Source organism: Bufo gargarizans, chromosome 1 (genome assembly GCF_014858855.1).
Source record: "Bufo gargarizans isolate SCDJY-AF-19 chromosome 1, ASM1485885v1, whole genome shotgun sequence".
Taxonomy (NCBI): domain Eukaryota; kingdom Metazoa; phylum Chordata; class Amphibia; order Anura; family Bufonidae; genus Bufo; species Bufo gargarizans.
Window position 1 is genome coordinate 733,405,372 of NC_058080.1, and position 24,884 is coordinate 733,430,255.

Genomic DNA, 24,884 nt, shown 5'->3' on the forward strand with positions numbered 1-24,884 from the left:
ACAATTGGTACTAATTGTGTTTTCATTTGTATTTTCTGTCAGGAAATTAAAAAAGACAGAAGAAATCCCGCTAAAGTCTGGACTGGGTTGGTGTATACAATATAGATATGTATATGACATGTGCTAATCTCCCACTGCAGCCATCAAACCCCAAGTCCTCGTTACAGCACACCAAGGCTCAGGCACAGCACCCACTGCCCCAAGGCCTAATCACAGCACCTGAAACTTAATCACACCATCCTGAGGCCTAATCACAGCCCTCACTACTCTGGGGCCTATTCACAGCACCTGATACTTATGATACTTAATCACAGCGCACTGAGGCCTAATCACAGCACACTGAGGCCTAATCACAGCACACTGAGGCCTAATCACAGCACACCGAGGCCTAATCACAGCGCACTGAGGCCTAATCACAGCACACTGAGGCCTAATCACAGCACGCTGAGGCCTAATCACAGTGCACTGAGGCCTAATCACAGCACACTGAGGCCTAATCACAGCACACTGAGGCTTAATCACAGCACACTGAGGCCTAATCACAGCACACTGAGGCCTAATCACAGCACGCTGAGGCCTAATCACAGCACACCGAGGCCTAATCACAGCACACTGAGGCCTAATCACAGCACGCTGAGGCCTAATCACAGTGCACTGAGGCCTAATCACAGCACGCTGAGGCCTAATCACAGCACACTGAGGCTTAATCACAGCACACTGAGGCCTAATCACAGCACACTGAGGCCTAATCACAGCACGCTGAGGCCTAATCACAGCACACCGAGGCCTAATCACAGCACACTGAGGCCTAATCACAGCACGCTGAGGCCTAATCACAGCACGCTGAGGCCTAATCACAGCACGCTGAGGCCTAATCACAGCACGCTGAGGCCTAATCACAGCGCACTGAGGCCTAATCACAGCACACTGAGGCCTAATCACAGCACACTGAGGCCTAATCACAGCACCCCAAGGCCTAATCACAGCACACTGAGGCCTAATCACAGCACCCAAGGCCTAATCACAGCACGCTGAGGCCTAATCACAGCACACCGAGGCCTAATCACAGCACACTGAGGCCTAATCACAGCACACTGAGGCCTAATCACAGCACACTGAGGCCTAATCACAGCACACTGAGGCCTAATCACAGCACACTGAGGCCTAATCACAGCACACTGAGGCCTAATCACAGCACGCTGAGGCCTAATCACAGCACGCTGAGGCCTAATCACAGCACGCTGAGGCCTAATCACAGCACGCTGAGGCCTAATCACAGCACACCTGAGGCCTAATCACAGCACACCTGAGGCCTAATCACAGCACGCTGAGGCCTAATCACAGCACGCTGAGGCCTAATCACAGCACGCTGAGGCCTAATCACAGCACGCTGAGGCCTAATCACAGCACACCGAGGCCTAATCACAGCACACTGAGGCCTAATCACAGCGCACTGAGGCCTAATCACAGCACACTGAGGCCTAATCACAGTACCCCAAGGCCTAATCACAGCACCCCAAGTCCTCGTTACAGCACACCAAGGCTCAGGCACAGCACCCACTGCCCCTAAGGCCTAATCACAGCACCTGAAACTTAATCACAGCATCCTGAGGCCTAATCACAGCCCTCACTACTCTGGGGCCTAATCACAGCACCTGATACTTATGATACTTAATCACAGCACACTGAGGCCTAATCACAGCGCACTGAGGCCTAATCACAGCACACTGAGGCCTAATCACAGCACGCTGAGGCCTAATCACAGTGCACTGAGGCCTAATCACAGCACACTGAGGCCTAATCACAGCACACTGAGGCTTAATCACAGCACACTGAGGCCTAATCACAGCACACTGAGGCCTAATCACAGCACGCTGAGGCCTAATCACAGCACACCGAGGCCTAATCACAGCACACTGAGGCCTAATCACAGCACTCTGAGGCCTAATCACAGCACGCTGAGGCCTAATCACAGCACGCTGAGGCCTAATCACAGCACGCTGAGGCCTAATCACAGCACACCGAGGCCTAATCACAGCACACTGAGGCCTAATCACAGCACGCTGAGGCCTAATCACAGCACACTGAGGCCTAATCACAGCACACTGAGGCCTAATCACAGCACACTGAGGCCTAATCACAGCACACTGAGGCCTAATCACAGCACACTGAGGCCTAATCACAGCACACTGAGGCCTAATCACAGCACCCCAAGGCCTAATCACAGCACGCTGAGGCCTAATCACAGCGCACTGAGGCCTAATCACAGCACACCGAGGCCTAATCACAGCACACCGAGGCCTAATCACAGCACACTGAGGCCTAATCACAGCACGCTGAGGCCTAATCACAGCGCACTGAGGCCTAATCACAGCACGCTGAGGCCTAATCACAGCACACTGAGGCCTAATCACAGCACACTGAGGCTTAATCACAGCACCCCAAGGCCTAATCACAGCACCCCAAGGCCTAATCACAGCACACTGAGGCCTAATAACAGCACACTGAGGCCTAATCACAGCACCCCGAGGCCTAATCACAGCACGCTGAGGCCTAATCACAGCGCACTGAGGCCTAATCACAGCACACTGAGGCCTAATCACAGCGCACTGAGGCTTAATCACAGCACACTGAGGCCTAATCACAGCGCACTGAGGCCTAATCACAGCACACTGAGGCCTAATCACAGCGCACTGAGGCTTAATCACAGCACACTGAGGCCTAATCACAGCACACTGAGGCCTAATCACAGCACACTGAGGCCTAATCACAGCACGCTGAGGCCTAATCACAGAGCACTGAGGCCTAATCACAGCACACTGAGGCCTAATCACAGCACACTGAGGCCTAATCACAGCACACTGAGGCCTAATATCAGCACACTGAGGCCTAATCACAGCACACTGAGGCCTAATCACAGCACACTGAGGCCTAATCACAGCACACTGAGGCCTAATCACAGCACACTGAGGCCTAATCACAGCACACTGAGGCCTAATCACAGCACACTGAGGCCTAATCACAGCACACTGAGGCCTGATCACAGCACACTGAGGCCTAATCACAGCACACTGAGGCCTAATCACAGCACACTGAGGCCTAATCACAGCACACTGAGGCCTAATCACAGCACACTGAGGCCTAATCACAGCACGCTGAGGCCTAATCACAGCACACTGAGGCCTAATCACAGCACCCTGAGGCCTAATCACAGCACACTGAGGCCTAATCACAGCACACTGAGGCCTAATCACAGCACACTGAGGCCTAATCACAGCACACTGAGGCCTAATCACAGCACCCTGAGGCCTAATCACAGCACACTGAGGCCTAATCACAGCACGCTGAGGCCTAATCACAGCACACTGAGGCCTAATCACAGCACCCTGAGGCCTAATCACAGCACACTGAGGCCTAATCACAGCACACTGAGGCCTAATCACAGCACACTGAGGCCTAATCACAGCACCCTGAGGCCTAATCACAGCACACTGAGGCCTAATCACAGCACACTGAGGCCTAATCACAGCACCTGAGGCCTAATATCAGCACCCTGAGGCCTAATCACTGCACCTGAGTGCCTAATATTAATGTCCTGAGGCCTAATCACATGTTATAAATGTAATAATAATACATTACAGGCAAGAAGAACATTCCTGTTGAGAATTTGTTGGACGTCGTTAAAACCTTGCGCTATAAGGAAATGTTTAATAATGAAGAAGATGAGGAGAACGCCGACATGTTACCTGCAGGGCGTTACCTGGAATACAAGGTTACTGCTGTCTGAGACTGTCCATTATGTTTGTCTGTTGTCCAGGACCCATCATCTATCTGCCTTTCTCTCTAGGAACTTCCCAGTGGATTATTGCATCAGTGTAAAATCAGTCAATTTGAAGAAAACAAGATAAAAAATCGCTATAATAAAGTTGTACCTTGTAAGTGTCAAATATTACATTGATCTCATACTGATTCAGGTTCTCATACCGATTCAGCTTCTCATACCGATTCAGCTTCTCATACCGATTCAGCTTCTCATACCGATTTAGCTTCTCATTCCGATTCAGCTTCTCATACTGATTCAGCATCTGATACCGATTCAGCTTCTCATACCGATTCAGCTTCTCATACCGATTCAGCTTCTCATACCGATTCAGCTTCTCATACCGATTCAGGTTCTAATACCGATTCAGCTTCTCATACCGATTCAGCTTCTCATACAGATTCAGCTTCTCATACCGATTCAGCTTCTCATACCGATTCAGCTTCTCATACAGATTCAGCTTCTCATACCGATTCAGCTTCTCATACCGATTCAGCTTCTCATACCGATTCAGCTTCTCATACCGATTCAGCTTCTCATACCGATTCAGCTTCTCATACCGATTCAGCTTCTCATACAGATTCAGCTTCTCATACCGATTCAGCTTCTCATACCGATTCAGCTTCTCATACCGATTCAGCTACTCATACATATTCAGCTTCTCATACCGATTCAGCTTCTCATACCGATTCAGCTACTCATACATATTCAGCTTCTCATACCGATTCAGGTTCTCATACCGATTCAGCTTCTCATACCGATTCAGCTTCTCATACCGATTCAGGTTCTCATACCGATTCAGCTTCTCATACTGATTCAGCTTCTCATACCGATTCAGCTTCTTATACCGATTCAGCTTCTCATACCGATTCAGGTTCTAATACAGATTCAGCTTCTTATACAGATTCAGCTTCTCATACCGATTCAGCTTCTCATACCGATTCAGCTTCTCATACCGATTCAGCTTCTTATACCGATTCAGCTTCTCATACCGATTCAGGTTCTAATACCGATTCAGCTTCTCATACCGATTCAGCTTCTCATACCGATTCAGCTTCTCATACCGATTCAGGTTTTCATCCAGATTCAGCTTCTAATACCGATTCAGCTTCTCATACCGATTCAGCTTCTCATACCGATTCAGCTTCTCATACCGATTCAGCATCTGATACCGATTCAGCTTCTCATACCGATTCAGCTTCTCATACCGATTCAGCTTCTCACATACAGATGTGTCCACACTTAACTGCTCACTTATCTGAACATGTCCTGAGATGACGTCACAAAATGACGTTATATCTAAATTGGATGAATTGCAATACAACGTTCAGACAGCAGGTGGCGCCTTGTGTTACTAGATAATACCTGAACATGAGGTCAAGACCTGGTAATGGAATTACAACTGTGATATTTGGCCGGGTTGACACCACGTCTTTGTCTTACATTTAACGTATATAAAAAATGAATTGCATACATTAAACAAATGACCTGTGCCATTCTTCACTATAATTCCATATAGATACACTTGGTGTCAGCAGACACTGCTAGTCTAGTATTATAGTTATTATATTCACAATAACACACCCCAACCACAGTATTAAGCTACAAGCACACGACCGTGTGCCCCCCACGGCCCGCAAACGGTGGGTCGGCAATCCACGGCTGCCGGCCGTGTGCACCACACATCACGGACCCATTCACTTGATGGTGGATGACACTGTTACAAATTGTTACAAATTTTCTACAATCATCTTCTTCGGTGGAAAGTCTTGGATGTGACGGTTTAGAATTCACAGATACTGAGCTGTTTTCTCTTGGTTTTGCAGATGATGATTCCCGGGTGATGCTGAGATCAAGTCTCTCTGGATCGGATTATATTAACGCTTCTTATATCCATGTAAGTATAACACTTCATCTGGCCGTATCTTATTCTACACCTAGTATTACTGTATATACACTGAATGGCCACTTTATTATGGCCTCTGCCCCTACACAACAGGGGCCATCCTGTAAGAAAATTAGACGGGTGACCCCAGAGTTCAGCATAAAAACAAAATATGATTTCCATGGATCATGTTCACTGTGAGTCCACTTTAGAATGGGAACATCAAGCTATCTTAGCAGCTAATTCAGCATCTCTGGGACCATGTTGATGGTCGTGTTCACTCTATTGATCCCCCCCACACACCCTCTACAGCAGCTGTGGGACCAACTCGATGGTCACTTTCTCTCTATGGTTCTTCCCCCACGCCCCCTCCAGAAACTGTGGAACCACCATAATGGTTGTGTTCTCTATGGTCCTCCCTCACGGCCCCTCCAGCAGCTGTGGGACTACCTCGATAGTTGTGTTCGTTCTATGGATCCCTTCCCACGACCCCTCCAGCAGCTGTGGGACTACCTTGATGGTTGTGTTCTCTATGGATCCTCCCTCATGCCCCCTCCAGCAGCTGTGGGACTACCTTGATGGTTGTGTTCTCTATGGATCCTCCCTCATGCCCCCTCCAGCAGCTGTGGGACTACCTCGATGGTCCTGTTCGTTCTATGGATTCTCCCCCACGCCCCCTCCAGCAGCTGTGGGACCACCTTGATGGTCATGTTCGCTCTTTGGATTCTCCTCCACACACTCTCCAGCAGCTGTGGGACCACCTTGATGGTCATGTTTGCTCTATGGATCCTCTTCCACACACTCTCCAGCAGCTGTGGGACCACCTTGATGGATCCTCCCCACATTTCCTGCGGTAGCTATGAGACCACCTCGATGGGCGTGTTCGCTCTATGAATCTTTCCCACACCCCCTCCAGCAGCTGTCGGACCATCTTGATGGATCCTTCCCATGTCCCCTCCGGTAGCTGTGGGACCACCTTGATAGATGCTTCCCACGCCCCCTCCAGCAGCTGTGGCACCACCTTGATGGTAATGTTCACTCTATTGATCCTCCCTATGCCCCCCTCCAACATCTCCAACATCTGCGGGACCACCTAGATCAGTGATGGCTAACCTTGGCACTCCAGCTGTGGTGAAACTACAACTCCCAGCATGCTCCATTTATTTCTATAGCGTTATGAGAGCAGCCAAGCATCTTGGGAGTTGTAGTTTTAACACAGCTGGAGTGCCAAGGTTAGCCATCACTGACCTAGATGGTCATATTCACTCTATTGATCCTCCCTATGCCCCCTCCAACATCTGTGGGACCACCTCGATGGTCATATTCACTCTATGGATCCTCCCTATGCCCCCTCCAACATCTGTGGGACCACCTCAATGGTCGTGTTCACTCTATGGTTGTCCCACCACGTCCCTTCCAGATGCTGTGGGAGCACCTAGATGGTCGTATTCTCTCTATGGATCCCACCGTGCCCTCTCCAGCAGCTGTGGGACCATCATGATGGTCATGTTCACTCTATGGATCCCCTCCACAACCCCTCCAGCATCTGTGGGATGACCACAATGGTCATGTTTCGCTCTATAGATACTCCCCAAACCCTCTCCAGCAGCTGTGGGACCACCTTGATGGTCATGTTCGCTCTATGGATCCCCCACACTCCCCCTCCAGCATCTGAGGGGTGCATTGCAGTCAGCAAGGCTCCAGATATCTAGTCTACCAGGACCTTGAGTCCCCTGTGCTGCATCCAGTGGTTACTCTGGATACTAGCTGCTGCTCAGAATAATGGGACTATAGTGCTATATACTACAACTGTTCTTATATTCATCATATTACAACTAGCATGATATGTTATACACAGTACTACAACTAGTACTATATGTAATATTGTAAGGGGGTCAGACCTTACAGATATAACCTTTTTGGCCCTGAGTGGATTATGTAGCCCCCCGTTCTGAGGTGGCCAAAGGAATGTAACCTAAACAAGGTGAACATTATGTGACTCGCGTGGGGAAACGAGCTTATGGTCACAGCAGTGTTTTAGTCTCAATGGGCACACAGGCTTAAAGGCCACAAGTTATTTAGGTACATTGTCTTTTTAAAGAGGCCAACCCTTCCCTCCCCTCTCCTGACATGCCTGTGCTAATAGCTTCATGCACCCCCCGTGATAACAATCCTGGAGCATCTATTCTTATAGCTCTATGTTCTGCCATTCCTTTATTATTTTTACATCTCCACAATCTGGTTAGTTACTCGCAGGATAAGGGTGCATTCACATGACCGTTTGTATTTTGCGGTCCGCAAAACAAAAACGGATGTCATCTGTGTGATGTCCGTGTTGCATCCGTTTTAGTTTTTTTGTGGACCTTTTGTAACAATGGGTATCTTTGTCCAGAAAACTAACAAAAATAGGACATGTTCTATCTTTTTTTTGGGACTTCGGAACAGACATACTGATGTGGACAGCGCACAGTTTTTTTTTTGCCATGTGCTCTTACTGTATACTTCAGGATGTTAAGGGGGTCGTGCAGTGGCCTAATGTAGATGATGACTTGCCCTATGCAGGCGCCTCAGCAGCCGGTGGGCTAGACTACGTCAGGTCAGATTGTAGGCCACGGCTGCTTACAGGGTGCACAGGGTAGACAACTCTTTTTGACCCTCCTGGTCCAGCCACATCTCCTCTGCACAGCTATAGATGCCTTCTCTACATACACAAAAGACCCATTACTCTCAAATATTGTTCACAAATCTGTCTAAATCTGTGTCAGTGAGCGCTTCTCCTTTGTCGAGATAATCCATCCCACCTCACAGGTGTGGCATTATCAAGGTGCTGATTAGACAGCATGAATATTGCACAGGTGTGCCTTAGACAGCCCACAATATAAGGCCACTCTGAAGTGTGCAGATTGATCACACAGAACAATGCCACAGATGTCGCAACGTTTGTAGGAGCGTGCAATTGGCTGTTGCCCGTCCAATGAATGTTCATTTCTCTACCATAATCCATCAGAGAATTTGGCAGTACATCCAACCGGCCTCACAACTGCAGACCACGTGTAACCACACCAGCCCAGTTCTTGCATGGCCAGCATACTCACCGGACATGTCACCCATTGAGCATGTTTGGGATGCTCTGGATCGGCGTATACGACAGCGTGTTCCAATTCCTGACAATATTCTGCAACTTCACACAGCTATTGAAGGAGTGGACCAACATTCCACAGGCCACAATCAACAACCTGATCAACTCTATGCCACGGAGATGTGTTGGACTGCGTGAGGCAAATGGTGGCCACACCAGATACTGACTGGTTTTCTGACCCCCCCACCCCAGTAAGGCCAAACTGTGCACATTTCAGAGTGTTCTTTTATTGTGGGCAGTCTAAGGCACACCTGTGCAATATTCATGCTGTCTAATCAGCACCTTGATATGCCACACCTGTGAGGTGGGATGGATTATCTCGGCAAAGGAGAAGAGCTCACTGACACAGATCTAGACAGATTTGTGAACAATATTTGAGAGTAATGGGTCTTTCGTGTATGTAGAAAATGTTTCAGATCTTTGAGTTCAGCTCATGCAAAATGGGAGCAAAACCGAAAGTGTTGCTTTTATATTTTTGGTCAGTTTATTTCCCGCAGCGGCAGATGCACCCCCAGGCTCTGTGGTATACGTCTCTCCTGTGGTGTCTCCCATGAGGCTCCCTGCACTACTATAGTCTACAGCAGACATGCTCAACCTGCGGCCCTCCAGCTGTTGTAAAACTACAACTCCCACAATGCCCTGCTGTAGGCTGATAGCTGTAGGCTGTTCAGGCATGCTGGGAGTTGTAGTTTTGCAACAGCTGGAGGGCCGCAGGTTGAGCATGCCTGGTCTACAGTATATATCCTCGGGTGAATGTGCAGCGACCTCAATGTGTAGAAAATCAACCTACTAGTGGAACAGCTGCTATCCTACAGATTGCACTCATCAGTACTGGAGAAGCACATCAGAGGGTAGGTTATCCTACAAGTGTCCCTATGGCACTGGCCATCAGAGCAGTCACATATTACCCATGGGTCCTTTCAGTAGTATTTAGCTCCTAGAAAAGGCTCCACCACTTACCAAAATACTGTCCTTAGGAATGAGAAAGGACCACTTATTCCCTCTATTTACTATGGGCAGTAAACTGGTAGAGAAGCCAAAAAGCATGACCGGAGAAGGACAAAACTGTGTGTAGACTATACCGCAACCCCCTCAGAACGTATGTACGGTATACCACGAGTCTCCTCAAAATGTATGTACGGTATACCACGAGTCTCCTCAAAATGTATGTACAGTATACCATGAGTCTTCTCAGAACGTATGTACAGTATACCACGAGTCTTCTCAGAATGTATGTACAGTATATCACGAGTCTCCTCAGAATGTATGTACAGTATACCATGAGTCTCCTCAGAATGTATGTACAGTATATCACGAGTCTCCTCAGAATGTATGTACAGTATATCACGAGTCTCCTCAGAATGTATGTACAGTATACCATGAGTCTCCTCAGAATGTATGTACGGTATACTATGAGTCTCAGAATGTATGTACGGTATATCACGAGTCTCCTCAGAATGTATGTACAGTATACCATGAGTCTCCTCAGAATGTATGTACGGTATACTATGAGTCTCCTCAGAATGTATGTACAGTATACCATGAGTCTCCTCAGAATGCATGTACAGTATACCATGAGTCTCCTCAGAATGTATGTACAGTATACCACGAGTCTCCTCAGAATGCATGTACAGTATACCATGAGTCTCCTCAGAATGTATGTACAGTATACCATGAGTCTCCTCAGAATGCATGTACGGTATATCACGAGTCTCCTCAGAATGTATGTACAGTATACCATGAGTCTTCTCAGAACGTATGTACAGTATACCATGAGTCTTCTCAGAACGTATGTACAGTATACCACGAGTCTCCTCAGAATGTATGTACAGTATACCATGAGTCTTCTCAGAACGCATGTACAGTATACCACGAGTCTCCTCAGAACGTATGTACGGTATACTATGAGTCTCCTCAGAATGCATGTACAGTATACCATGAGTCTCCTCAGAATGCATGTACAGTATACCACGAGTCTCCTCAGAATGCATGTACAGTATACCACGAGTCTTCTCAGAATGCATGTACAGTATACCACGAGTCTCCTCAGAACGTATGTACAGTATACCATGAGTCTCCTCAGAACGTATGTACAGTATACCATGAGTCTCCTCAGAATGTATGTACAGTATACCATGAGTCTTCTCAGAACGTATGTACAGTATACCACGAGTCTTCTCAGAATGTATGTACAGTATACCACGAGTCTCCTCAGAATGTATGTACAGTATACCATGAGTCTCCTCAGAATGTATGTACAGTATATCACGAGTCTCCTCAGAATGTATGTACAGTATACCACAGGTCTCCTCAGGATGTTTGGACGGTATATCACGAGTCTTCTCAGAATGCATGTACAGTATACCACGAGTCTTCTCAGAATGCATGTACAGTATACCATGAGTCTCCTCAGAATGTATGTACAGTATATCACGAGTCTCCTCAGAATGTATGTACGGTATATCACGAGTCTCCTCAGAATGTATGTACAGTATACCATGAGTCTCCTCAGAATGCATGTACGGTATATCACGAGTCTCCTCAGAATGTATGTACAGTATACCATGAGTCTTCTCAGAACGTATGTACAGTATACCATGAGTCTTCTCAGAACGTATGTACAGTATACCACGAGTCTCCTCAGAATGTATGTACAGTATACCATGAGTCTTCTCAGAACGCATGTACAGTATACCACGAGTCTCCTCAGAACGTATGTACGGTATACTATGAGTCTCCTCAGAATGCATGTACAGTATACCATGAGTCTCCTCAGAATGCATGTACAGTATACCACGAGTCTCCTCAGAATGCATGTACAGTATACCACGAGTCTTCTCAGAATGCATGTACAGTATACCACGAGTCTCCTCAGAACGTATGTACAGTATACCATGAGTCTCCTCAGAACGTATGTACAGTATACCATGAGTCTCCTCAGAATGTATGTACAGTATACCATGAGTCTTCTCAGAACGTATGTACAGTATACCACGAGTCTTCTCAGAATGTATGTACAGTATACCACGAGTCTCCTCAGAATGTATGTACAGTATACCATGAGTCTCCTCAGAATGTATGTACAGTATATCACGAGTCTCCTCAGAATGTATGTACAGTATACCACAGGTCTCCTCAGGATGTTTGGACGGTATATCACGAGTCTTCTCAGAATGCATGTACAGTATACCACGAGTCTTCTCAGAATGCATGTACAGTATACCATGAGTCTCCTCAGAATGTATGTACAGTATATCACGAGTCTCCTCAGAATGTATGTACGGTATATCACGAGTCTCCTCAGAATGTATGTACAGTATACCACGAGTCTTCTCAGAATGCATGTACAGTATAAATGCATGTAAAGTTTTGCCAATAAACTGTATAATTGATTTCATGTGTTCTGGTATTTTCTTATAGGAGTTTATATTGTGTTTTAGGCCGAATGCACACGTCCGCGTTCCACGGCTGTGAGCGGTCCGTGGTATCCCGGCCTGGCATCCTGCTGAGAGCAGGAGCGCACGGCGTCATTGGTTTCTGCTATGACGCCGTGCGCTTCATGCCGCCGCTGCACTACAGTAATACACTCGTATAGATCTATACTAGTGTATTACTGTAGTGCAGCGACAGCATGAAGCGCACGGCGTCATAGCAGAAACCAATGACGCCGTGCGCTCCTGCTCTCAGCAGGATGCCAGGCCGGGATACCACGGACTGCTCACAGCCGTGGAATGCGGACGTGTGCATTCGGCCTAAAACACAATATAAACTCCTATAAGAAAATACTAGAATACATGAAATCAATTATACAGTTTATTGGCAAAAATTCATGAACTGGTCTTGGTATGTGACTGTTACTAGTTCACCTTAATTCTAAATTTAAAACGAGTCCAGCAGCAGCATTCAGCTCCTCCAGGTTTCCTCTGGGCTCGGCTATCAGGCCTGCTGCTGGCTGGGGGCGGGCTTACAGTGAGTCAGACTCAAATGAGGATCATCGCTGGATTCGTTGATCTGTGCGGCGTGCGGTGCCTGGACTCGGAGTCAGAAGAGAAGAGGATCACGTGAGAGAGGGGGCGGGCGCTGCGCTGCGCAACATGAATAATTATGGCTCGGACGGCGAGCAGGCGCTGCGCTGCGCAAATATTTCTGGCAAACATTTTAAAGGGGCCGCCGCGGAGACGAGTGGGCCCCCTAACTTACAGTGGGCCCCGGCACTTGCCCGGGTTTGCCGGGTTCTGACGCCGGCCCTGTCCCAAGGATTCTTCTTTGAATGATGAAATCACAAAGGAAGAGGCGGCAGTTTCGTATGCCTCTTTTGATGAGGCGGTAGAATTATTAAGGAGATACGGTCATAGAGCGTTGTTAGCTAAAGCTGATGTTAAAGCTGCATTTAGATTGCTCCCTGTAAAACCATCTGGTTTTAATTCACTTGGTTTTAGCTTTGAGGGGGAATTCTTCTTTGATAAATGCCTACCTATGGGTTTTTCTAAATCATGTGTCTATTTTGAAGCATTTTCTTCCTTTTTACATTGGGTGGTCCAAGAGTCGTTTCCAGGTGGCGGAATTTTGCACTATTTAGATGACTTTTTGTTTGTAGGTCCTGCTGAGTCTGAGTGCTGTGAGCAGTTATTGCAGGGGTTCTTAAGAATATGTTCGAAATTTGGTATCCCAATAGCTCAAGAAAAAACTATATTTCCGTGCTGTTGTTTAGAATTTTGGGGTATTGAATTGGACAGCGTGAGGATGGAATTTCGTTTGCCTGAAAAGAAGTTGCTTGATCTTAGTTTGTTTATCTTAAGGTTATTGGCTAAGAATAAATGTACATTAAGGGAGCTGCAGTCTCTGTTGGGCTCCTTAAACTTCGCTTGCAGGATCATTCCTATGGGGAGAGTATTTTCAAAGCGGTTATATTTTGCCACAAGAGGTTTAAAGTCCCCCATGGCGCACATTAGATTATCTAGACCTTTAAAAGATGACTTATTGTTGTGGTTGGATTTTTTGAAAAAATTTAATGGTAAGGTTTGTTTTCAGGAAGAATTTATGGATTCGGATGCGTTACAATTGTTCACAGATGCAGCAGGTAGTGTAGGCTTTGGGGCTTTTTGGAATAATAAATGGAGCGCAGGGGTGTGGCCCGAGTCTTGGATTGTAAATAAGTTTGTAGCTAATTTAGTTTTATTAGAGTTATTTCCGGTGGTTGTAGCTATTGTTATTTGGGGTTCATACTTTAGTAATAAACGGATTCTTTTGTTCACAGACAACCAAGGGGTTGTATTTGCAGTAAATACGTTGTCTTCAAAGTGTGAAAAGACTGTTCGTTTATTGAGACATCTAGTATTGTGTTGTATGAAATTTAACATTTGGTTGAAGGCTAGATACATTCCAGGTAAAAAGAATGACATTGCAGATGCATTATCTCGATTTCAGTGGAAAAGATTCCGGGAGCTCGCGCCAGAAGCAGACTTGGAGGGTGTCCCGTGCCCGGAGCATCTGTGGGATCTAGTTATGATCTAATATTCAAAAGTCTCAAAAAGTCTCTGGCACCTAGAACATGGGATGCTTATTCATCCGCATGGAATAGGTGGCTTTCTTTTAATAGAAGTGAAGGTGGGACTGCAATAATTAACACTGAGGATGGAGGTTTAGCCTTCATTTCATCTATGTTAGAGAATGATTGCTCCTTTTCGCATTTGTCAAAGACAGTGGCGGGAGTGTCATTTTTCCAGAAGTTGTACGGTCAGCCATGCTTGTCAAATTCTTTTATTATTAAACAGGTCTTGAGGGGTGTAAGGAGGAGCAATCTAAAGAAGGATAAGCGTTGCCCAGTATCGCTAAGCCTGCTATTGAAATTAGTGGAGGTGCTGGATAGTGTTACCAAAAATTTGTTTGAAGCATCTTTATTTAAAACTGCGTTTATTTTAGCCTTCTTTGGAGCCTTTAGGTTAGGCTAGTTGGTGGCTGACTCAAAAAAAAGCGGATCCGAGTCTGCTCCATTCTGATGTATATTTGAATCAGGAGACAGTTAAAATTAGAATCAATAAATCAAAAACCGATCAGTTGGGTCGGGGACAATTAATCACTTTAAACAAATGGTTCAATTCCCCGCTTTGTCCAGTTGGCGCAGTGTCTTCATGGCTAGGAATGCGGCCTAAAATTAATGGGGCTTTCTTAATCCATGAAGATCACAGTCCATTGACTAAATTTCAATTCAATTCCATCTTTAAGAAATGCTTGAAGGCTCTCAAAATGGATCATTTGCAGTTGTCATCACATTCATTCCGTATTGGTGCTGCCACTGAGGCTGCAAATCTTGGGCTTGAAGATGCAATTATAAAAAGAATTGGTAGATGGGCTTCGAATAGGTTTAGATTATATGTTAGACCGCAGCTTTTATCATTTTAAATAATGTTTTGTTTTGCAGGTTCCCGTACGGTTATTTGGGTAGTAGGACACTCATTTATTTATTGGGCTCGGAAGAGAGCTTTGAAGAGGCAATACACTGAAAATCTATCGTTTAATGTTAAACAGTGTTTAGTTCTTTGGTTTGGTGTACGGGGTTTGCAATGGAATGACTTGCTTACTGTAATGCAGAAGTTATGCTCAATGTGGCCTTTACCCGACGTCATTGTTTGTCATTTAGGCGGCAATGACGTTGGGAAAATTAAGACCTTAGATCTAATATCAAGGATGAAGCAGGATCTAGCCTTGATAAAAGGTATATTTCCTGAGGCAGTCTTGTTTTTCTCAGAAATTGTTCAAAGGATGGTTTGGGCAGGTGCAGAGCACAGAAAATTAGAAAAGATAAGGAAGAGGGTTAATAGAGCAATGTCTAAGTTCATGCCATCAATTGGGGGGCAAAGTTACCGTCACATTGATTTGGAAGGTTTTGTCCCAGGTCTGTTCAGATCGGATAATGTGCATCTATCAGATATCGGTCTGGACATTTTTAATCTGGGGCTGCAAAATATTATTGAGGTTGGTCTGTGTTGCTTGTTTGGGGGGGGGGGGGGCCATGCCTGTTAGGCATTGGCTTGTGGGGTGATCGGTCACCCAGTTCGTGCTGGGTGGACTTAATGGTCCATAAAGAGTTAATGAGTTTTTAAGTATTTATTCAATTATTTATATTTTATGGTTGGTTTATTTATTGGTATTTATTGATTCAATATTTGGTTAATTTGGTATGATAAATTGGTAAACCCCAAATAAAGCAACACGGCCTATTTATCCCAAACTGATTTGTCGCGTGTTTAATTATTTAAGTGGTAAAGTTATAAGTTTTCTTGAAAAATGTGTCCTCTGCCACCCATGTATGTACGGTATACCACGAGTCTCCTCAGGATGTTTGGACGGTATACCACGAGTCTCCTCAGGATGTTTGGACGGTATACCACGAGTCTCCTCAGAATGTATGTACAGTATACCACGAGTCTCCTCAGAATGTATGTACAGTATACCACGAGTCTCCTCAGAATGTATGTACAGTATACCACAGGTCTCCTCAGAATGTATGTACAGTATATCACGAGTCTCCTCAGAATGTATGTACAGTATACCACGAGTCTCCTCAGAATGTATGTACAGTATACCACGAGTCTCCTCAGAATGTATGTACAGTATACCACGAGTCTCCTCAGAATGTATGTACAGTATATCACGAGTCTCCTCAGAATGTATGTACAGTATACCACAGGTCTCCTCAGGATGTTTGGACGGTATATCACAGGTCTCCTCAGAATGTATGTACAGTATACCATGAGTCTCCTCAGAATGTATGTACAGTATACCACGAGTCTCCTCAGAATGTATGTACAGTATACCACAGGTCTCCTCAGAATGTATGTACAGTATACCACGAGTCTCCTCAGAATGTATGTACAGTATATCACAGGTCTCCTCAGAATGTATGTACAGTATACCACGAGTCTCCTCAGAATGTATGTACAGTATACCACGAGTCTCCTCAGAATGTATGTACAGTATACCACGAGTCTCCTCAGAATGTATGTACAGTATACCACAGGTCTCCTCAGGATGTTTGGACGGTATATCACAGGTCTCCTCAGAATGTATGTACAGTATACCATGAGTCTCCTCAGAATGTATGTACAGTATACCACAGGTCTCCTCAGAATGTATGTACAGTATACCACGAGTCTCCTCAGAATGTATGTACAGTATACCACGAGTCTCCTCAGAATGTATGTACAGTATACCACGAGTCTCCTCAGAATGTATGTACAGTATATCACAGGTCTCCTCAGAATGTATGTACAGTATACCACAGGTCTCCTCAGAATGCATGTACAGTATACCATGAGTCTCCTCAGAATGTATGTACGGTATACCATGAGTCTCCTCAGAATGTATGTACAGTATATCACGAGTCTCCTCAGAATGTATGTACAGTATATCACAGGTCTCCTCAGAATGTATGTACAGTATACCACAGGTCTCCTCAGAATGCATGTACAGTATACCATGAGTCTCCTCAGAATGTATGTACAGTATATCACAGGTCTCCTCAGAATGTATGTACAGTATACCACAGGTCTCCTCAGAATGCATGTACAGTATACCATGAGTCTCCTCAGAATGTATGTACGGTATACCATGAGTCTCCTCAGAATGTATGTACAGTATACCACGAGTCTTCTCAGAATGTATGTACGGTATACCACGAGTCTCCTCAGAATGTATGTACAGTATACCACAGGTCTCCTCAGGATGTTTGGACGGTATATCACAGGTCTCCTCAGGATGTTTGGACGGTATATCACAGGTCTCCTCAGGATGTTTGGACGGTATATCACGAGTCTCCTCAGAATGTATGTACAGTATATCACGAGTCTCCTCAGAATGCATGTACAGTATACCACGAGTCTCCTCAAAATGTATGTACAGTATACCATGAGTCTCCTCAGAATGCATGTACAGTATACCACGAGTCTCCTCAGAATGTATGTACGGTATACTATGAGTCTCAGAATGTATGTACGGTATACTATGAGTCTCCTCAGAATGTATGTACAGTATACCATGAGTCTCCTCAGAATGCATGTACAGTATACCATGAGTCTCCTCAGAATGTATGTACAGTATACCACGAGTCTCCTCAGAATGCATGTACAGTATACCATGAGTCTCCTCAGAATGTATGTACAGTATGCCACGAGTCTCCTCAGAATGTATGTACAGTATACCACGAGTCTTCTCAGAATGTATGTACAGTATATCACGAGTCTCCTCAGAATGTATGTACGGTATACCACGAGTCTCCTCAGAATGCATGTACAGTATATCACGAGTCTCCTCAGAATGTATGTACAGTATACCACAGGTCTCCTCAGAATGTATGTACAGTATACCACGAGTCTCCTCAAAATGTATGTACGGTATACTATGAGTCTCCTCAGAATGTATGTACGGTATACCACGAGTCTCCTTGGTATGTATGTACGGAATGTTTGTACTGCATACCATGAGTCTCCTCAGAACATATGTACGGTATACCACAATCCCCTCAGAAGATATATTTACGGTATACTACGAGTCTCCTCAGAATGTATGTACGGTATACTATGAGTCTCCTCAGAATGTATGTACGTATACCATGAGTCTCCTCAGAACATATGTACGGTATACCACAATCCCCTCAGAAGATATATTTACGGTATACTACGAGTCTCCTCAGAATGTATGTACGGTATACTATGAGTCTCCTCAGAATGTATGTACGGTATACCACAATCCCCTCAGAAGATATATTTACGGTATACCACGAGTCTCCTCAGAATGTATGTACAGTATACCATGAGTATCCTCAGAATGTATGTACGGTATACCACGAGTCTCCTTGGTATGTATGTACGGAATGTTTGTACTGCATACCATGAGTCTCCTCAGAACATATGTACGGTATACCACAATCCCCTCAGAAGATATATTTACGGTATACTACGAGTCTCCTCAGAATGTATGTACGGTATACTATGAGTCTCCTCAGAATGTATGTACGGTATACCGCGAGTCTCCTCAGAATGTATGTACGGTATACCACAGGTCTCCTCAGGATGTTTGGACGGTATATCACAGGTCTCCTCAGAATGTATGTACGGTATACCTCGAGTCTCCTCAGAATGTATGTACGGTATACCACGAGTCTCCTCAGAATGTATGTACGGTATACCACGAGTCTCCTCAGAATGTATGTACAGTATATCACAGGTCTCCTCAGAATGTATGTACGGTATACCACAGGTCTCCTCAGGATGTTTGGACGGTATACTATGAGTCTCCTCAGAATGTATGTACAGTATACCACGAGTCTCCTCAAAATGTATGTACGGTATACTATGAGTCTCCTCAGAATGTATGTACGGTATACCACGAGTCTCCTTGGTATGTATGTACGGAATGTTTGTACTGCATACCATGAGTCTCCTCAGAACATATGTACGGTATACCACAATCCCCTCAGAAGATATATTTACGGTATACTACGAGTCTACTCAGAATGTATGTACGGTATACTATGAGTCTCCTCAGAATGTATGTACGGTATACCATGAGTCTCCTCAGAACATATGTACGGTATACCACAATCCCCTCAGAAGATATATTTACGGTATACTACGAGTCTCCTCAGAATGTATGTACGGTATACTATGAGTCTCCTCAGAATGTATGTACGGTATACCACAATCCCCTCAGAAGATATATTTACGGTATACCACGAGTCTCCTCAGAATGTATGTACAGTATACCATGAGTATCCTCAGAATGTATGTACGGTATACCACGAGTCTCCTTGGTATGTATGTACGGAATGTTTGTACTGCATACCATGAGTCTCCTCAGAACATATGTACGGTATACCACAATCCCCTCAGAAGATATATTTACGGTATACTACGAGTCTCCTCAGAATGTATGTACGGTATACTATGAGTCTCCTCAGAATGTATGTACGGTATACCGCGAGTCTCCTCAGAATGTATGTACGGTATACCACAAGTTTCCTCAGAATGTATGTACGGTATACCACGAGTCTCCTCAGAATGTATGTACAGTATACCACAGGTCTCCTCAGGATGTTTGGACGGTATATCACAGGTCTCCTCAGAATGTATGTACGGTATACCTCGAGTCTCCTCAGAATGTATGTACGGTATACCACAAGTTTCCTCAGAATGTATGTACGGTATACCACGAGTCTCCTCAGAATGTATGTACAGTATATCACAGGTCTCCTCAGAATGTATGTACGGTATACCACAGGTCTCCTCAGGATGTTTGTACGGTATACCACGAGTCTCCTCAGAATGTATGTATGGTATACCACGAGTCTCCTCAGAATGTATGTACAGTATACCACAGGTCTTCTCAGAATGTATGTACAGTATACCACAGGTCTCCTCAGAATGTATGTACAGTATACCACGAGTCTCCTCAGAATGTATGTACAGTATACCACAGGTCTTCTCAGAATGTATGTACAGTATACCACAGGTCTCCTCAGAATGTATGTACGGTATACCTCGAGTCTCCTCAGAATGTATGTACGGTATACCACAGGTCTCCTCAGGATGTTTGGACGGTATATCACAGGTCTCATCAGAATGTATGTACGGTATACCACAGGTCTCCTCAGGATGTTCGGACGGTATATCACAGGTCTCCTCAGAATGTATGTACGGTATACCTCGAGTCTCCTCAGAATGTATGTACGGTATACCACGAGTCTCCTCAGAATGTATGTACGGTATACCACGAGTCTCCTCAGAATGTATGTACAGTATATCACAGGTCTCCTCAGAATGTATGTACGGTATACCACAGGTCTCCTCAGGATGTTTGGACGGTATACCACGAGTCTCCTCAGAATGTATGTACAGTATACCACAGGTCTTCTCAGAATGTATGTACAGTATACCACAGGTCTCCTCAGAATGTATGTACGGTATACTATGAGTCTCCTCAGAATGTATGTACGGTATACCGCGAGTCTCCTCAGAATGTATGTACGGTATACCACAGGTCTCCTCAGGATGTTTGGACGGTATATCACAGGTCTCCTCAGAATGTATGTACGGTATACCTCGAGTCTCCTCAGAATGTATGTACGGTATACCACGAGTCTCCTCAGAATGTATGTACGGTATACCACGAGTCTCCTCAGAATGTATGTACAGTATATCACAGGTCTCCTCAGAATGTATGTACGGTATACCACAGGTCTCCTCAGGATGTTTGGACGGTATACCACGAGTCTCCTCAGAATGCATGTACAGTATACCATGAGTCTCCTCAGAATGCATGTACAGTATATCACGAGTCTCCTCAGAATGTATGTACAGTATACCATGAGTATCCTCAGAATGTATGTACAGTATACCATGAGTCTCCTCAAAATGTATGTACGGTATACTATGAGTCTCAGAATGTATGTACGGTATACTATGAGTCTCCTCAGAATGTATGTACAGTATACCACGAGTCTCCTCAGAAATGTATGTACGGTATACTATGAGTCTCCTCAGAATGTATGTACGGTATACCACGAGTCTCCTCAAAATGTATGTACGGTATACTATGAGTCTCAGAATGTATGTACGGTATACTATGAGTCTCCTCAGAATGTATGTACAGTATACCACGAGTCTCCTCAAAATGTATGTACGGTATACTATGAGTCTCCTCAGAATGTATGTACGGTATACCACGAGTCTCCTTGGTATGTATGTACGGAATGTTTGTACTGCATACCATGAGTCTCCTCAGAACATATGTACGGTATACCACAATCCCCTCAGAAGATATATTTACGGTATACTACGAGTCTACTCAGAATGTATGTACGGTATACTATGAGTCTCCTCAGAATGTATGTACGGTATACCATGAGTCTCCTCAGAACATATGTACGGTATACCACAATCCCCTCAGAAGATATATTTACGGTATACCACGAGTCTCCTCAGAATGTATGTACAGTATACCATGAGTATCCTCAGAATGTATGTACGGTATACCACGAGTCTCCTTGGTATGTATGTACGGAATGTTTGTACTGCATACCATGAGTCTCCTCAGAACATATGTACGGTATACCACAATCCCCTCAGAAGATATATTTACGGTATACTACGAGTCTCCTCAGAATGTATGAACGGTATACTATGAGTCTCCTCAGAATGTATGTACGGTATACCGCGAGTCTCCTCAGAATGTATGTACGGTATACCACAGGTCTCCTCAGGATGTTTGGACGGTATATCACAGGTCTCCTCAGAATGTATGTACGGTATACCTCGAGTCTCCTCAGAATGTATGTACGGTATACCACAAGTTTCCTCAGAATGTATGTACGGTATACCACGAGTCTCCTCAGAATGTATGTACAGTATATCACAGGTCTCCTCAGAATGTATGTACGGTATACCACAGGTCTCCTCAGGATGTTTGTACGGTATACCACGAGTCTCCTCAGAATGTATGTATGGTATACCACGAGTCTCCTCAGAATGTATGTACAGTATACCACAGGTCTTCTCAGAATGTATGTACAGTATACCACAGGTCTCCTCAGAATGTATGTACAGTATACCACGAGTCTCCTCAGAATGTATGTACAGTATACCACAGGTCTTCTCAGAATGTATGTACAGTATACCACAGGTCTCCTCAGAATGTATGTACGGTATACCTCGAGTCTCCTCAGAATGTATGTACGGTATACCACAGGTCTCCTCAGGATGTTTGGACGGTATATCACAGGTCTCATCAGAATGTATGTACGGTATACCACAGGTCTCCTCAGGATGTTCGGACGGTATATCACAGGTCTCCTCAGAATGTATGTACGGTATACCTCGAGTCTCCTCAGAATGTATGTACGGTATACCACGAGTCTCCTCAGAATGTATGTACGGTATACCACGAGTCTCCTCAGAATGTATGTACAGTATATCACAGGTCTCCTCAGAATGTATGTACGGTATACCACAGGTCTCCTCAGGATGTTTGGACGGTATACCACGAGTCTCCTCAGAATGTATGTACAGTATACCACAGGTCTTCTCAGAATGTATGTACAGTATACCACAGGTCTCCTCAGAATGTATGTACGGTATACCTCGAGTCTCCTCAGAATGTATGTACGGTATATCACGAGTCTCCTCAGAATGTATGTACAGTATACCACAGGTCTCCTCAGGATGTTTGGACGGTATACCACAGGTCTCCTCAGGATGTTCGGACGGTATATCACAGGTCTCCTCAGAATGTATGTACGGTATACCATGAGTCTCCTCAGAATGTATGTACGGTATATCACGAGTCTCCTCAGAATGTATGTACGGTATACCATGACATTCCTCATTGTATGTCTCTCCAATTTCAGGGTTACAAAGCCCAGAAATATTACATAGCTACACAAGGTAAGTCATGGCACCATTTAGTATATAGTAATTTCAATGTTGTCGAGGGGCGTCAACTGGGAAACACCACCACAGCGCAGTGAGGGCCCTCACTGATGGGGCCAGTAGTCATGGTAATTGTCCCAGTTGCTCTTGTCAGTAGTTGTGAGGGCAGTGGTACTTTTCTAATAGCTGTAAAATCCAGGGTTATGCGCTTTATTGGAGGATGCTGGTTGTCTGTTCAAGATCCTTATCTCCTGGCCAGAGTGGACAGCTCTTTCACGGAGCGTCTCCCGCTCTGGAGGACCTGCCCGACAACCCTTTGATGGGAATGGTGTAATACTGTATCTCCCCCCTGGAGGTGCTGCAGGGATACTGCACACTTTCTTCCAGGTTTCCCCACTGATTACAGCTGATCACCGGAGGTACCAGAAGGAGGACACTTTGTATTATCATCATTATTCTAATTACAGACTGTCCAGATCACGGATCTCCTTTAATAAGTTATAGGCTCCTGGTAACGATCTGATTGATGGCTCTTATAACTGGTTGTGACTGTGGAATGTGCCTCTTCTTGTGGCAGGTCCTCTTCCTGAAACAGTAGCTGACTTCTGGAGCATGGTGTGGCAGGAGAGCAGCTCAGTCATTGTCATGTTGACTGCTCTTAAGGAACAGAATAAGGTGAGATGGTGGATACAAGGAGATAATATGGGTATACAGAAGGTCAGTAGATGTTCGGTGAGGTTACGGTCATCGCATCTTGCCCTTATGAGCGGGCGGTGGAGGTTCACACCTTACTTCAGAAGAACTTAATCCTATATATTTTCTTGTTTCATACGGTAAAGGTAAAATGTGGGCTCTACTGGCCAGAAGAAACCCAGACCTACGGGGACATCACAGTCTCTCTACAAAGAGTCATTCAGACCGGAGCCATCATCACCAGGAGCTTTAGCCTGAAGAAGGTGAGTGCCCCGCTCTATTGCAGGGAATTAGAAGAACAGCTGAGCATGTTTGCATGCTGGGAGTTGTAGTTTCACAGAAGCTGTAATGCCGAAGATTGCTGATCTCTGCTCTATTGTGTTTGACTAAAGATTTCCCAAGTAGCCAGATGCTTCATTTCATAACAGGAGCCTCACAGTAGTCCTTTGTGCTGCTGTGGACCCTGGTTATTCCACTACATTATACTGTCTATGACTCACCAAACACTAGGACACACCTCAGCTGAAATACTCTGTGCTGCTGGAAGATGATCCTCTTTCCACAATACAACTGTTGGTATCTGACTTCTGACTCCTGAAATATTGTGTTCTGCTGGGAGACCCTGCTCCACCCCCCCCCCCCCTCCCACTCCACATTATGACACTGCCACGTGCCATATGTTATAACTAGAGATGAGCGAATTTCAAAAAAATTTGATTCAGTCGGTTCGCCGAATTTTCCGAAAAAATCAAATCCTAATTTCTTAATGGTGAATCGCTTTAAAAATCAGCTATTTCCCAGCTGCAGAGAGCCTGTATAGCAGTGTAGAGCACTGTGCCTGTATAGCAGTGTAGAACACTGTGCCTATATAGGCAATTGCATCAAAGTCCTTCACAAGCACTGTGCCTGTATAGCGGTGTAGAG

The 24,884-nt window shown here is 45.1% G+C and overlaps 1 protein-coding gene across 9 annotated transcripts in view; it reads left to right on the forward strand.

Annotated features, from left to right (window-relative positions):
* Positions 1-24,884, forward strand: part of LOC122924889 (receptor-type tyrosine-protein phosphatase F-like) — a 245,091-nt gene that overhangs the window by 173,062 nt on the left and 47,145 nt on the right. For all 9 annotated transcript variants that reach the window (XM_044276418.1, XM_044276424.1, XM_044276422.1 and 6 more), the window contains 7 exons: positions 43-86; positions 3,642-3,772; positions 3,848-3,935; positions 5,647-5,717; positions 23,246-23,282; positions 23,845-23,942; positions 24,107-24,223. In XM_044276418.1, the coding sequence (XP_044132353.1) occupies positions 43-86; positions 3,642-3,772; positions 3,848-3,935; positions 5,647-5,717; positions 23,246-23,282; positions 23,845-23,942; positions 24,107-24,223 (586 nt within the window). The remainder of the gene's footprint in view (positions 1-42; positions 87-3,641; positions 3,773-3,847; positions 3,936-5,646; positions 5,718-23,245; positions 23,283-23,844; positions 23,943-24,106; positions 24,224-24,884) is intronic.